A 15,325-nucleotide genomic window follows, 5' to 3' on the forward strand; every position below is an offset into this window, starting at 1 on the left:
TCGTGTCAAATGTGGATCTGAACTCTATGTTCTCTGCTAAACCCCTGCCTGAACACACGAGATCCTTCTTAACCTACTTCTGCAATGTTGCTTCAGCAAATGAAGATACCTGAACTTGAATTGTGTAGTAGTTACTCTGATCTCCCAGTCTGGAAGCTTATAGAGCATACAAGCAGAAACTGACCTCTGCAGTTCAAAATAACCATGCATTTCATAATACAGCAAATGGTTCTAAAAAAGAAGAAAGGTGCCCAGTAAAATAAAGTTAAAATAATTAGCTTTGGAAAATGGAATTAAGAGACTAAAATTCTCCAATTGCCAAATCTGGGAGTGTGAATCCATGTGTACATAAACACACAAAGTGTGTCAAAGGTCCTTCACTGACATCAACTGAACACTACAAAATAATTCTGACCCCTCCTTGCATGCTTGAATGCTTGGGACACAGTTTTACTGTACAAAATCTAGCATTGTTTTGCTAGAGGTTTTTAACTCCTCAAAAAACCCCTAACCTATTGTAATAGAAATTAGCTGTTCCTCTAAACTACAGAACAAAATTGGGAAATTAAACAAACATATACCACTCTCAGAGAAGATCACAATACTTTCAAATCTCCCAGATATCTGACTCCCTGATCTCAAACTACCATGGGAAAAAAAGGCAGGAAGCATTTTTGCTGTTACTGTTGGCAATATTACTGAGCTCCTGAACTTTTCTCACCACTTAAACAACACAAGCTCATAATTCACCCATATATTACTATTTCATATCTGTTCATTTATCCAAATCTTAAGTGCCAGAAGTCAGAGTTTATAAAGAAGGCACAAAATCCTACAACATATGCAGTTTTTTCTCTACAGCTCATTTAAAAGTAGAGTCTTCAGCCAAGTTTGTCAGCTCATGTGAGGAACAGGGAATTAAAGATGAATTTCTGAGGCATTTTTGATATCACACACTTAAAAGGATATATATATGTGTTTATATATATCTATAATTCATGTATCTCAGCACAAGGGTCTAAGGATGAGACCCACAGCTCAGATCGAAGGAAAATTCCTGTGATTGAGAATAAAAATCTCAAAATGTCATTATAATGTCTTTCATTTAAAAGAGAAAATGCATAGCAAAAGAGGGGTGGGCAAATCAGTAAAACAGAAAAATCTGCTGCATGGAAGTAACTGAAGAGCTCAAGAATGTGAACATAGAGGCAGTGAGAGGCCCCTGGGTGAGGTGCAGGGCACTCACCCGATTCTCATCGTAAATGATCTGGACGATGCTGCGGTGCTTCTGCTCCACGGGAGGAGGGGACACCGGCCTCTCCGGCTCGGGAGGCTTAGCAGCTTCTTCTTCAAGTTGTTGCTAAGAGACCAAAGAAAGAAAATCAGCCATCCATGTTCCCCCCCCCAGTAATTAGTCACCAGAGATAAAATACGCAGCTGATCAGTCAGCACTGCCTCTTATTTTGTTTTGCACTGTCAAGGAATGAATGAAATGGTTTTAATGCCCACAGGGACAATAACAAGACTATTTTTTGTAGTATTGGTAACTCAAATTACATTTACAAGAGTTACCTGCCTTGAATCAGACTTGTTTCAGCTTGACAGTTAAAGCCACTCACTTTGTAATTTATCATTATTTAACTTTAAACAAAGTATCAACTTTGGAGAACAGTTACATCAGAGCCACCTTCTCACAGCGGAAATAAATCACAGAGCTGCCTTTCTGCACTGTAGATGTTAAAAGTCACCATTACTGCTGTCTTATGGCTTCAAAAGGTACAAAAGTCCTTCTAAAAGACCACAGAGAGCATTATTCTAAAGGTACTTCACAGCAAAAATAAACCATTCCACATGCACTAAAGTTCCAAGACTGTTATACCTACCAAACAAGCAAAAAAAAAAAAAATAAAACCAAAAGCAAAAAAACCACCTTGTACTCCTTTCCTAGTTAACTACTACCTTACCTACTAAATCTACTGCTGTGATTTACTTTCACATCAAATAAATCTGGTTCAGTGACATCTTCATTTTTTTAAATATCCTCCCACCCACGCCTGCCACAAATATACAGCAAAGAATTTCTGACAATAGGGATCCATCCTGCTTTACAGTCCTGACTAAAATGTGCTTCATTGCTGTGCAAGAATTCCCTAAAATTTTAGCAGAATGCCCTAAGACCTGGGCTCAATTATTTTAACAACAACGTTGTAGTTTTCTTAAGTTAAACCATAGATAAATGTGCACAAATGACCCTTCATAGATGAGTTGTACAGCACTTGCTGATTTTGTGGAAAAGTACACAGAGAGATAAGCATCATTAACACACAAACAGGTACTCCATGACATCCTTTTTTGTTTTTCTACTGGAGGTCACTTTACAGCTCATTAAAATTCAGACATAATTAAACACTTCCAGACCATAAATTGTCTGTTTGTTATCCTGGACCTACAAGTTAACAAATCCTACAATGTAATTCTCATTTCCTCCAGAGTTCCAACTAAAATAAGAGTCAAGCTGGCACTTTTTCTATCTGGATCTTTGAAAGTCAGAAAAGGAAAAGGAAACAAGGACTTTGTTTTTGTCAATGACTAACAGATGCCTCGATTGAAGGGTGGGTTTACTTGGCCACAACAGCTACTGGGAAAGCAACAACTTCTGCCAGCAAACACTTCCTTTGCTTCCAGTGGCTGAAGTGCAGACCTCTGATGCAAAGCCTAGCCAGGGCCATACAAAAAACAAATTGATATTTCCTCCTTTATTTCTCTGCTCTCTGTGTTTATTTGCACCCCTCCTACTGCACTTCTCCCCATGGCTGACCTTAGCTCCAGATGTGAAGATCTCTTGCCCTTGGGAAAGCAGATGATCCAGGAGCTTTTGTACAAGCTCTGGTTTTGGAGATGCATGCAAGGGATTCTCCCCTTGCACAGACTACGAAAGAAGAAAGATGATCCTCCCCTCAGCCAGCAGGCAGCTCTGAAGCTGAAATTACAGTCACAGTGCCCTTGTTTCACAGCAGTTTCAAATATAAACCTGACTATTGCTGCTGCTCTTATGTGGCTTTCTCCTGCTTTCAAAAATGTTTAAAACTGCGTGAGGTCCAACTTATTTGAAATAAAATTGCACATATAAACCTTCCTTTTCAACTTCTTCATCTGATTCATGTAACCAAAAAATTCACCATCACCAGATGAAGTTTTTCCAGACCTCTTTCACTGGCAGAAAACAAGAGCAGTGCCTGCTGTGCTTACTTGCTTTTTCTTCAGTTTCAGGATTTGCTGTTCCACTTTTGCAATTTCGCGATCTACGCGGTCCATGCTCTGTATCAATTCTTCCTTTGACAGCTTGGAAGGTGAAGCATTTTGGTCCTCCCCACAAGGCTGACCAGAAATTGGAGAAGATGGTCCCTCATGCTTTCCTCCAAAAGCTGGGTCCTTCCATGGGGACAGCAGATGGTGGGGAGATAGAGAGGAAATCAGTCATAACTTGGGAATGAGTGCTCAGTAACCAAACACCCAGGAATTAACAACAATTTCCAGTTGTCCATATCTCTGTTGAGAAGTCAATTAAAGTTTTCATAATGCTCTAAATCTTTTATGATACTGCAATTTCAAAATTTTTGAATTTTTTTAAAAAAACGCCATACTGCAATATTTACCTTGAAAGCAAAATAAGACCCAAACATCTTCCTTTTAAAATACATCTTCATAAATGTAAACAGTAACTTTTATTTTTAAAGGGAGGGTTACTTGAGACCCACTCCTCAATACTCTGCACCTATGCTGAGGAGGATATTCTTGAAGATAATCATGACCAGCCTGATAAAGCACATCTGGAGCTAGTTGTGGTTATAAATGTGAAATTCTTTTGCATTTAGCTCTAATAGTCAATATCTAAAATAAAAAATACCCACCCCAAACTAGATTGTCCTACATTTAGCCAAAATGAGACAGTGACAAGTATAATTAGTGTTATGTAAATAAGCAGATTCATTTCAAATGCTTAGAAGGGAAAAGAGGGTGGAAGGAAGTACTCTGACTATTCAGTCCCAATGTTAATTACGGGAAAAAATGGACTTGCGTGGATTTGCAGCTGAAAAGCAGAACTATTTCATGCACTATGCTACAATCATTTTACAACTGAGGTTTGAGTGACTTAAGAGAGTAGTGGCACCTCAGAATTCCAGTCTATTTACTGTGTTTGAGTCAGACTGTGTAAGACAGTAACACTGACTCATGATCACAGCTTCTGATAATGTGTAAATTTCTGGGACTATAGAAAAAACCTAAACAAACAAAATTAATTACCTAACAGAAAAAATCCAATTAGCTCACTGCAACACAGAAAGTTAGACCTTCAACACTGTAACAGCAAATGGCTTTACCTTCTTAATATCTGCAGACCTCAACCCTTCCTGCAGAGGATGCACTAAAGGCAAGACAGTGGCTGCACTGACACGCTGGAAATGGGAATCAGACACTTGCTCAAGACGTGGTCGCTTCGATTCCAGTGAATCATGATCCGTCTGAGATGGACCTGGATGGAACTGCTGCTCATATCCAGTTCTCCTTTCCTGAGGCCTACACAGAAGAGATTAACTGTTAAAATATACATTTTTGATATGAGAAGAATCTTCAATGATTTTTACTTTTAAAGGAGATATCATTTGGTGAAGCTCCTTCTAAACAGTAAGGCAGATAGATGTTTTTAAATATAATACTTCAAAAATACAACAGTTAAAATCCATTGGAAAAGAGAAAGTGAACTTGAATCTCAAATTAAAGGTACTCCTGTCATTACACAACCTTAAAGAAACTCAGCTCTGCTACAAGAATATTGTTCAAATCAAAGCTCTGATTAAAATTATAAACACACCAAAAATCCATGAGAAAAACACAGTACAATATTTCACTGAAGATGGCCACAACAGCTCCATTATTGAATTTTTGCAGCCAAATAATTTTTAAATATACACAGAACACTTGAGATGAGCCATGAGTCTGTTTGGAATTTGATCTCTACTAAAATGCTACTCTGTGACAGAAGCAGTCATTGATTCAATCCATGAGTCATTTAAAGACTCCTCCTCAGAAAAATGCTCAACAGTTATCACTTGCTGCTCCCAGTGCAGTGTGCAGGATGTCCATAAAAGACCCTCATATGCTTCAACATCTTCCTATGAAGTGCCACTGAAGAGATGACAGCAGCAGTTTCCTGCAGTTTTCCAGAACTACCAAATAAGCTTTTACAAATTTACAGTCTTGGTAGGGGGAGGGTGTGATTTATTACTGCTATAAATTCAATTTTGAGAACTCTAAAAGCTGCTGTGATTCTCAGCATTAAAACAGAGCCTTACTGACATTTTGCTGACACGAGATGAAGGCAATATGGAAGGCCCAGATTTCACTATCATCAAGTTATTTCTGGGAATATCCTAATGAGATTTTAAGCCAGACCAGTATTTACATAACATTCATCATGGGTATTTGTTCAGATCCAGATCGGTCAGTTACAGCCAAAATAAACCTCCAGCAGTAATCCTGCATATAAAGTTGCTCCTAGCAGATATACTCACTAAGAGTCCAAGGCAAAAGAAGATTTTTACAAGCAGTAAGTGCAAGAAAAGCAGAGGTTGTTACAGGCACTAACACTTACTTACGACTGTACACCAACGGCCTTACACACTAAATAACTGAGTGCATAAATCATATTATAATCTCTTCCCTAAAGAGAAGCATGTTCCTGCTAATTTACTACAATCCAGTTAATATTATTCTGATCTGTAGTGGGATTTTAATCTCTGAATTTGATGTTCAGAGAACATTCAGAGCTCTTCAAATGGATGCTTGACATTGTCTGAAAACCTTCTTGAACCAACCAGCAGTACAGCAACAATGATGTACATTGATCATCCCTCAACATCCCCCGTTTTATGGGAAGGAAGAGATTGTCAAACTGAAAGTAAACCCCAACATCTGATTCCCTGCTGCTGTCCACTCTGCCTGTCCTCAGGTAACCCCAGGGCAGCTCCCACCCTTCCCAGTCACCTCCTCACCTGTCAGAGCCTGGGTGGAACTCGGAGAGCAGCGAGGGCCTGCGCCGGAGCTGCTGCTGCTGCTGCTGCTGCTGCAGGAGCTGCGTGGCCTGGCTGACCTCCAGGTGGGACGAGCGATAGTCGGGAACAGCGAATTCCTGAGGGGAACACCTCTCGTGTTAACAGGAACAAAAGCATGCAGTGACCATGATCATTTCCAAAGATATTAAATACAGAGTAACACCAGATCGAGAAAGTCTTATTCCAACTCAAAAAATGTTTGCAAATGGCAGTTCTGAGATTTAAATAAACTTTAAAGAGACTAAATATTTATACTAGGGATTCCACCTAATTTATTAACAACTTCTAACAAAACACAGATGAGTCAGCAGCAAGCAGATGAAGAGCCTTTAAAAATAGCCTTTAAAATCAGTCTTGCACATCCAACTGCAAAGGGCTAAAATGAGAGCAACCTTGAGGCAATTTCTTTTGTTACCACCTCAAGACATTTTTATATCAGACATTATTAATCAGGACTAAGAGTCCTCACAAAAAATGCATCTGCCAATTACTACAATTTACAATCAAAGTTCAGTATAAGATTATTTATTTGTATTTTTATGTGATCAACTACTTGCTTTTAAAAATTATATGCAGCTGGCACTAACTGAAGAGAAGCTTTACAAGACATGTAATAGATCATTACCCATGAGATTCAGTTTTCATAAATTATCTAAAAATAAACACAGAGCAAGCCAAAAATCTTCAGTTTTTTGAATCTCCTTTTGCTAACACAGAAGTAGAAGAAAGTATCATCCAAAATATATCCAAAGTATCTGCAGCAGCAGGAGAATGTCATGAAAATAAGGGAAACCTGAACTGTTGTAAAGCCAACAGCTGGCCCTCCACAGCACAGAACACAGGATAGCAGAATAAAAGCTTGGCAGAAATGAGCAAGTTGGATATCCTTAGAAACTCTTTATTCCCATTCTGGCCAGCAGAACTCAGCTGGCAGCACTGGTACAGCTGCTTCAGAAAAAAAAATCAGTGTAACACAAGTTTTTACACAGAATTTTGACAAGTACCACACTTAACTTACAGAGATTCCAGCCCAATACTGCAACAGAAGTTTAGGAACACAACCCCTACTGAATTTATTCAAACCATGAGAAATCAATAATTAAACCAGGACGTTTATATTAATAAAGAGCAAGGAGGGGAGAATAAAACAGAAGAAGCCCCCCCACAAGTATTTAACTAAGCAGACTGGCAGCAGCTCTCCCAACAGGGCACATGGATGTGTTTTCAAATAGGAACGAGTTGTGTTATCTTAGTTTAAAAACCAGAATGAACCCCTTTTTGGCAGGGCAAAGCCTCGGAGTGCAGCCTGGCTGCAGCCCAGGCTCGGGGTGTCCCTTACCTGCTGGTGGCGGGTGCTGGGGAAGGTGTACTGCACAGAGTGGGGCGGGTACCGGCTCTGCTCCGTGCTGAAAGCTCCTTGGTTCGGAGGGTAGCCTGAACTTGACATTATCAGGGAAGGAGTCTCCACAAAGCTGTGAGATCAAGACCAGCAAGCAATCATGTTTCTAGGAAACCGCCTAAAGGGAAAAAGATCGCTGATAAGCACTGAAGTACCAGATGTACTCACAATACATTACAGCCATAGTCACCTAAGCAAAACAACCATTACCCGTAAAAGCTTTTTCCTGATGTATTTATTTAATAGGTTACTCCAGTCGGAAACATGTTAACGGGTCTTAAATGGGCTCAAAATGAGACGTGTCAGCATTGTCTACACAAAGATTTGAGGATTATATTGTGGGAATACATCCTTTTACCAGTTGACTTAGAATTTGATAAGAAAAGTAGGTCACTTTAAATAAATTTTAAAGAGGTTATAAGTCTAGAGCTGGATTCTGCATTTACATTACATTTCCTTAGCACACATGAAGTTCACTTTTGTTTCTTCTACAAAGTTTTTGAATTCCATGAACTGTTGGCGACTTTCAGATCCAGGTAGTCTTAGGGCTGCTCTTAGTGTCACCTACAGTTCACTAAATCCCAGTGCATTAGTCAGGCCCTGAATGCCATCACCATCCACCAGCAGCTTAACTCAAGCATTCAGTAAAAAAGGCACTCACAAAGCAGAAAACCAGCTCTGCTTCAAATGCCAGCATAGTTTGGCTCCTACAGGATGCCAGAAACTGAATATACTACAAAGCCTTAAAACAATCCTGCTTAGCTGACAATCAATGGCTACTTTGCCTGCACTGCATTTTCCAGCTGCAGATGGAGAGCAAATGCTGAACTGCAAACTGATTGGGGAAAGATTTTAAATACTGCAGAAATCCAGACAAGTTCCCTAGCAAAGTCTGAGCATGCCTGAGGCTGGGTATATAGTTCCAGCTGCTAAAGATCTAAATAAACTGATCCAACCCTGCTCCCTCATGAGTTTTGAGGGGGTAAATTATGGCTCTAAGCAAAAAAGTGGGACAAATATATTTTTAATAGAAAATATTTTTCTCTGATAGCTCAATAGATGTAATCCCAAGAGCCTGTGTATTAAATTCAGAATTCTATCAGATGTGGAGCAAATTCTCAACCTGTTGCCCAGAGCCCAGCAGACACATCAGACCTAATAAACAGTTGATCTCTGCCTCAATAGCTACATTTCACAGGACATTAATCCACAGCATTTCACAGACATCACCTATAAAGTTATCCTTCTGAACTGCATTTTCCATTATCAGTCAATAGACAAAACCAGCTCAGCAAAAAGCAAGCTATACAAACAGATCTTAAAGTATATCTGACATATTTTATCATTTCTGTTCTGGTCAGGGGATTTTTCCTCTTTAACTCTCCATCAAACAAGGTTTTACATGTTGGACTACCAAAATAATGAGACAAATTCGCATTTACCTCTTAAACCTGATTTTCAGCTATAAAAAAATCAAAGAAAAAGACAACAGTTTCTCTTTCAAAGCAACACTACAGATCACTAGTAGTGTGCTTTATAGTAGCTATACATCCATTATAGTACCTATAATTCATATCCAAGTGACAAGCTGTAAGAGAATGCTTCAACATTAACATTTACTATACCTCATCATTCACACTGCATTCATTGGAGTACAGCTTTACCTACTATGTGATGGTCTAATGGCTCTGAGTCATCTGATTTCCATTTAATCAAGGCACAGTGTCACAAAGCCAGCAGGTTGTGAGAGCAGAGAGCTGTCCCCTGAGCACTCCACAGTACCCCTAAACCCCAGTCCCAGCCAAAAGAAAACCTCTGATTTTCCTTTCTTATGTGGACTTTCACAGGAATAAAAGCTCTGGCACATAGCTGCCAGTTCCATCCAATGTTTGCTGATGGGATAACTCCTCTCATCACAGGCTGGGGCATAGCCATATAAATTAACTGGCTCCATGGCATAAAGATGCTCAAACACTTTAAGGTTATGGAAATACAAATCTCAGTTTGAAGAATTGCTGATGCCCCAAGCTGTGCTCCCTCAGCAGCTTCATGTGCAGACATCTGAAGAATCTGGGGATGCAGAGGGGATCAGGAGAGCAACCACTTGAAAATCACACACAAATACAGGCCAACCATTGCATGATTCAAGGTCCTTCCCAGTTTCTCTCTGCCAAGCTACATCTGCTCCTTATTCCCACAATATTCAGTCAAACCCACAAGTTGATCATTAACCCAGGTGCTGGAAAGTTCAACCACGCTCACTTTCTATGATGCTATAAAAGCCACTTCTCCAGTCACTAGAATTTCAGTGGACACAGTGTTAGGCTGGTGTTCATCATGAAATCTTCCAAAAACAACTGCAGTGAGAGGGCCTGGCCATCTCTCCAGATTCTGCACTGGACATGGAAAGATGAGAGAGAGGGCATGGAGTACAAGAATTAGCATCCTGCATCCATGCAAAAATGTCAACCTAAACCCCCTGATAACTACAGGTTTTGCATAATAAATAGGACAATATTGAATCTGATTACTTTCTTATTGAAAACGACAAGTGTGATCATGTTCATAGTGGCATTCTTTTTAAAGGGGAATAAATGAAAGTTCCAGTAGAGGAAAGCAACAAGGAGCATTAGAGATTACAATAGTGGTAAATATGAGAGGTGAGAAGCACAGAGAGGAAAAAAAGAAAACATAAAGTTATCAGAGGTGGGGGACCATTCTTCCTCCTCCCTGAGGGAACTGGCAAAACAGCAGAAGAGATAAGGGGGTAACAGTAGAGGAAAACATGTGGTCACATATTGGCAATTACAAGGTGGGGAGGGAACTGAAGGATGAGGATCCTGTGTGGGATCTCATTTCTTTCGAGATAAAATGAACCCAGCAGTACCAACACGTAAAATGAAGTACAATATTCCTTCCCTCCTTTTCCTGTTAGACACATCCACATGCCTGCACACTCTCCTGATCTGACCCCTCTACGTGCCCTGCAGAGCCCCTAATCTCCCAGGCTCCTACAGCATAAACTTGTTTACCCTCTCTGCTGGGAGTGGGGAGGATTTTTTCCCAATTTTTGCCAGTAGAATTACCACCAATGTTCTGCTCGTTCCTCCCTGTCTGCAGTTGTGGATGGAGGTGCTTGACTTCAATTTCTCTGCAGGCAACCTTACGACCTGTCAGCCAAAAGCATCTGCCTCCTTCTCTTCAGCATCTGCTCACACATTTGCAGCAGAACAGATTATTCTTCATCAATCCAGTTCCTGGGCAGCGAGGGCAGTGCCAGCTTCCTGCTGTAACCTCTCCAATTTCCATACATCCAGATTATGTTTAAATACAGCCATCCTTTTGCATAAAACTGTAACTGTGTGTGCAGACTGTAAACAACCTCATCCGGGCTTTCCTCCCTGCTGTATCCTTTCATTAGTCATGACAAACCTCCTCTTGCTCTACCCAAAGCCAACCAGAATCCTCCTGGAAAGTTCCTCACTATTTATTAACTCTCTCTGCCCCTCTGATTCTTGCACTGCTTCCCTCTTCCCTGCCAGAACAGAGGCTGCTCATTTTCATTTTCAGCACCCCTGATAAATTGCAACACCAGAAATCAGCTTCCAACCCTGCTCAATGACAGCAAGATTCTATTTTTCAGACAAGCATTTTTGTACCTTTTCATATTATTCTGCAAATTTCAGAGGTTAAATATATAAACGTTTAAAAGAGCTGTTACAGAGTTTGGAATTCTGCCTCATGTCTCACAAAGATAAAGTTAGGTCATGAATACTTTCACACAGCTGCCAACCAGGCTGGCAAATTGTCTGTCTCATCAAATATTGACAATAAGAAGGGGAAGAAAGACACATTTCTTGTTTTGCAGTTCAGAAACCAAAAATTGTGCTATAATGTCCCATTTCACTGCCACTCCCAGACTTTATAGCAAAACAGGAAACCCAGTAGCATCAAATGGATAATATTAAACAAGAAATTAAAATTACAGGACACATAGGAGCAAAGAATCAAAAAAGAAGCAGTTAAGTGAAGATACCCAGGGGAGAAAAAGCAATGACAAGAGTAATGGATTCAGGAACAGTGAAGAGATACTTGGCCTTGTGTTCATTTGAGCTTCTTGGGCAAGGAAGTGATTTAACAATGTTTATTTCTAAAGGTATGATGATATTTCTGACTTTGGCCAGCTCAAACTACTGAACAGATCCAGTTGAGAATTCCCTAAAACGCTGCTGTTCACACTTACATTCACCATATGCAGGGAATTTTGAGTAAGTTCGAAATAATTTGGAACTGAAAATTATAATGGCAACAATCACGACGTAATTTCAGCTTGATCTCCAGAACTCAAAATGCTTCAGAAGCAGAAGTACAAACTATCTTCAGCAGACATGTGGGAAAATGAGTCACAGAAAGGTTAAAAAATCTATCAAAGACTCCCCAGGAAATAGTCAAAGTCTGAATCAGAAATAAGACTCGATTCTTGCAGCACTTTGAAGGCCCTGCCTGAGTGAAACAGTTCTTCACTTGGAAAAACACAGCAGGTTAAAAACTGGGACTATTTTTAGCAGGCCAGTTCCTCAAACCCCTTCACTGTGAGGCCACAGACCTGACAGCAGCTGTCCCAGGGCAGGGCAGTCACCTGCTCCACTTGCTGGAATAGCCTGTCTCCAACTCTTACCTTCATGGACAAAAGACTAGTCTCATGGGTAAACTCAGTTTTCCTTCAGCTGTCCAAAACAAGCTGACATTTCTGCATTTTGAGTAATTTTTGTGCCATCTTGAAGTGCTTAACCAACATTTGCTAATTAAATTTCACATCCTTTTGGGAATTTTCCTCATCATGTTTTTGAGCAAACTATGTGTGATATAAAGAGTGCAAAGAATGAGATTACATTCTAACCCGAGTTGGGGGATTTTGTTTTTAAATCAGCAGCTTTAGTAAATTGAGCTCTGATGTAACTAACCCATGGCAGAGTAAGGGAGACTCTGCCTTGCACAGGGGATCTACAATGAATCACAAAATTAATTCAGGGATATTTATTCAAAGTTTACTCTGGCAAAAAAATGAAGCGTGAAGGGAGTGTTTCAGCAGTTGGTTTGAAAGGCTTTATCCAAGGCATGACAACAATACTTGTGAATAATTATTTCTGTGATTTCATTTCATAAAAAGGTAATGAAACTACCTCATGGAAAAACCCGAAATCAGGCTGTATTTATGGACCAGTCTATTAAATCACACTGAGCAGACTTCATGAATTACAGACTCTTCAAGACACGATGCTTCAAATGGCAGAAAACAAATCAAAATTGCAAGTCAAGAGTCTCACAAGCAAAACCCTTCAGAGTATTGCTAGCTTTGCAAACCAAATCTTCCCAATAGTATTTTGTTTTACCAGGTAATCATTAACCTATTCAGACACCCAAACAAAAATATCAACTTTGCATCCTGGGGCTATGCCATACACCAGAAAACATTGATATGCCCATTCAAGACAGATTGCTAAAAATAGCTCAATGGGTCAAATTCCATATAAAAAGTTATTTATTTGAATTACTGGACAGAGTACAAGGCTGAGTATCATCTCCCATCTGAAATCCCTGTGCTCAGAACATTACCAGCAGGGCTGCAAGCTCACACTGACTTAACAGTCTAGAAAGTGCTCCCTAAAAATCACCAAAGACTTCCAGAGCACACATCAGTCCTTCAGTCACTCCTCAGTGTCCACTCATCAGCAAAATCAAATGACATTTATTCAGATGGCAAAACATGATGGGATGGGAGCTACAAGACCAGTAGATAGGACAATCCTCAAAGATAGAAATGTTTTCATTCAAGAACCTACCAGAAGGTTGATGCCTGAGCAGATTTAAGATAATTCTATGCTTTAAAACGGAAGGACCTGTATTCCAGCTACAATGGAATGCAATTCCAAGCTTATAAATGAGATGTACTGCAAAGTATGAAAATCTGCTGGGTATACCCACCAAAAGATGAAAAATTCTTTGTGTGCTACAAGCAAAAATAATTGTTCAAAGGTCAAAAATAAAATTAAAGTCAACTTGAGTAATGGTCATTTAAATATGCCCCAGAGTACTGTGCTTCCCATTTCTGCAGAACACAATCATCCTCAACGCTCAGGGCCTCTTCCACACTTTTTCTAATCTTTCTTTCACTCTTTTTTCACTCAGTTTTATGCTGCAGAATACTCAAAAGCTTGTAGTGAAAGCACAAGGACATATGCTATTGGAATGAACAGAAACAATGAATGTATTTTCTCCAAGTTGAGAACAACTCACTGCTGAATTTTCCAAGACAATTCCACATGTGCAAATGCCTTTTCTTCTTCTGTGACAGACAGAACCATAAATTCCCAAATACACCATAAATTCTAAAGAACTTTAATCTCATTCAGTTGCACTCCCTCTACTGATGAAGTTATTGATGGAAAAATCCCTATTTCTATCCCTGCTAGAAATATAGTAAAAAAGTTACATCTGTAAGGCTGTGTTTTACTACCAACACTGAACAACATTCTCTTCATTCATTATTATCATATAAATCAAGCAACAGGAGTATTTGAAAAATAGATGCTAAGAAAAGCCCAAACGTCTGAATTCAACCTTTTTCACATCCTGAAATTTCTGTTAATGTACAATATAATCTTATTTCTGAGCTTCCAAAGCTCTGCAGTGCCTGACATATTCTCCATGACACATGGTAAACTTTAATTTAGCCAATTACAGACGTGACACAAGTTAAGGAGCATTACAGCTGTCAATTCAAAATGTCACATTGACTCTATACTAGGAAGACTTTCCCATCTCCATCAAGGGAGCCAAAAAATTAAAATAGGTTTTTATACTCCATATTTTAATAGGAAAATATTTCCCATTCACTAGTAACCAGCTGCTTGAAGTACTTCAAGTAATAGGTTTTGGAGCACTAAATATTAAGTAAGTTTTTAAGAGTTATTCAAAGCAATTTTTTTGTGTGCTATAAGCAAAAAAAAAAAAAAAAAAAAAAAGTTCAAAGGTTCAAAGATGAAAATTGGTTGCATCCTTACACATGTAATTTATATCCAAACTCTTGCCAAATCTCAGGATCACATTGTTATACTTCATCTTTAAATAAGTTTCTTTCTCTCTTTCTCCTGCTACAAATACAAATAGAATTTCTGCTCTACCAAAATGGGGTTGATCAAATTCAGCTGACAAGATACTCTTCTCCTGGAAATTCTATTTTAATCCCTCCTGTAATTTATGATCTCAAAGAAAAGTTGCTAATACATGATTTCAGGGCCCAGGCCATACACAACTTTGCTGCATTATAGGGGGGAAATACAGGAAAAACTAAGATCACATCAATATCTTTGGAAGTTTCTGACAATTATCCCCTTGCCTACCAAAAAATAAAATAAATACAGAGGGCTGCTGAGCACATCCACTTCCAATCAAAGACCAGATCTAGAGCATCCACTCAGCAGTTACCACGTAACACCCTGGGATACAGAGAATCCCTGAGGGAGGAAGTTCTGGATTTTCCTGGAGGAACAGCTCTTACACCCTGGCACGGAGCTTATTCAGATCTCCTCTGCCAAGGAGGGTCACAATAAAACCAAAACCAGTCAAAAGAGGTAGGAGGAAGCCCTCCCTTCAGAAATGGAAATTAAGGATGTAGACATTTCCTTGACTAAAAATACTTAATGACTTAAAACTGAGAAGGGTACAAACATTACAGGGTTTTCTTGTTTTAAAAGTATGTCATGGAAACAAAGATAGCTTATTTCCTAAAAACATTTTCCAAGGAACACCA

At 39.3% G+C, this 15,325-nt stretch overlaps 1 protein-coding gene across 2 annotated transcripts in view; it reads right to left on the minus strand.

Annotated features, from left to right (window-relative positions):
* The window catches only part of NCOR1 (nuclear receptor corepressor 1), a 55,160-nt gene that overhangs the window by 34,580 nt on the left and 5,255 nt on the right, over positions 1–15,325 (minus strand). For both annotated transcript variants that reach the window (XM_021524934.2, XM_021524936.2), the window contains exons 2-6: positions 7,453–7,630; positions 6,054–6,190; positions 4,383–4,578; positions 3,250–3,432; positions 1,247–1,360 (exon numbers count right to left, since the gene is read on the minus strand). In XM_021524934.2, the coding sequence (XP_021380609.2) occupies positions 1,247–1,360; positions 3,250–3,432; positions 4,383–4,578; positions 6,054–6,190; positions 7,453–7,560 (738 nt within the window). In that variant the 5' untranslated portion in view covers positions 7,561–7,630. The remainder of the gene's footprint in view (positions 1–1,246; positions 1,361–3,249; positions 3,433–4,382; positions 4,579–6,053; positions 6,191–7,452; positions 7,631–15,325) is intronic.

The sequence above is a fragment of the Lonchura striata genome, chromosome 20 (assembly GCF_046129695.1).
Source record: "Lonchura striata isolate bLonStr1 chromosome 20, bLonStr1.mat, whole genome shotgun sequence".
Taxonomy (NCBI): Eukaryota; Metazoa; Chordata; class Aves; order Passeriformes; family Estrildidae; genus Lonchura; species Lonchura striata.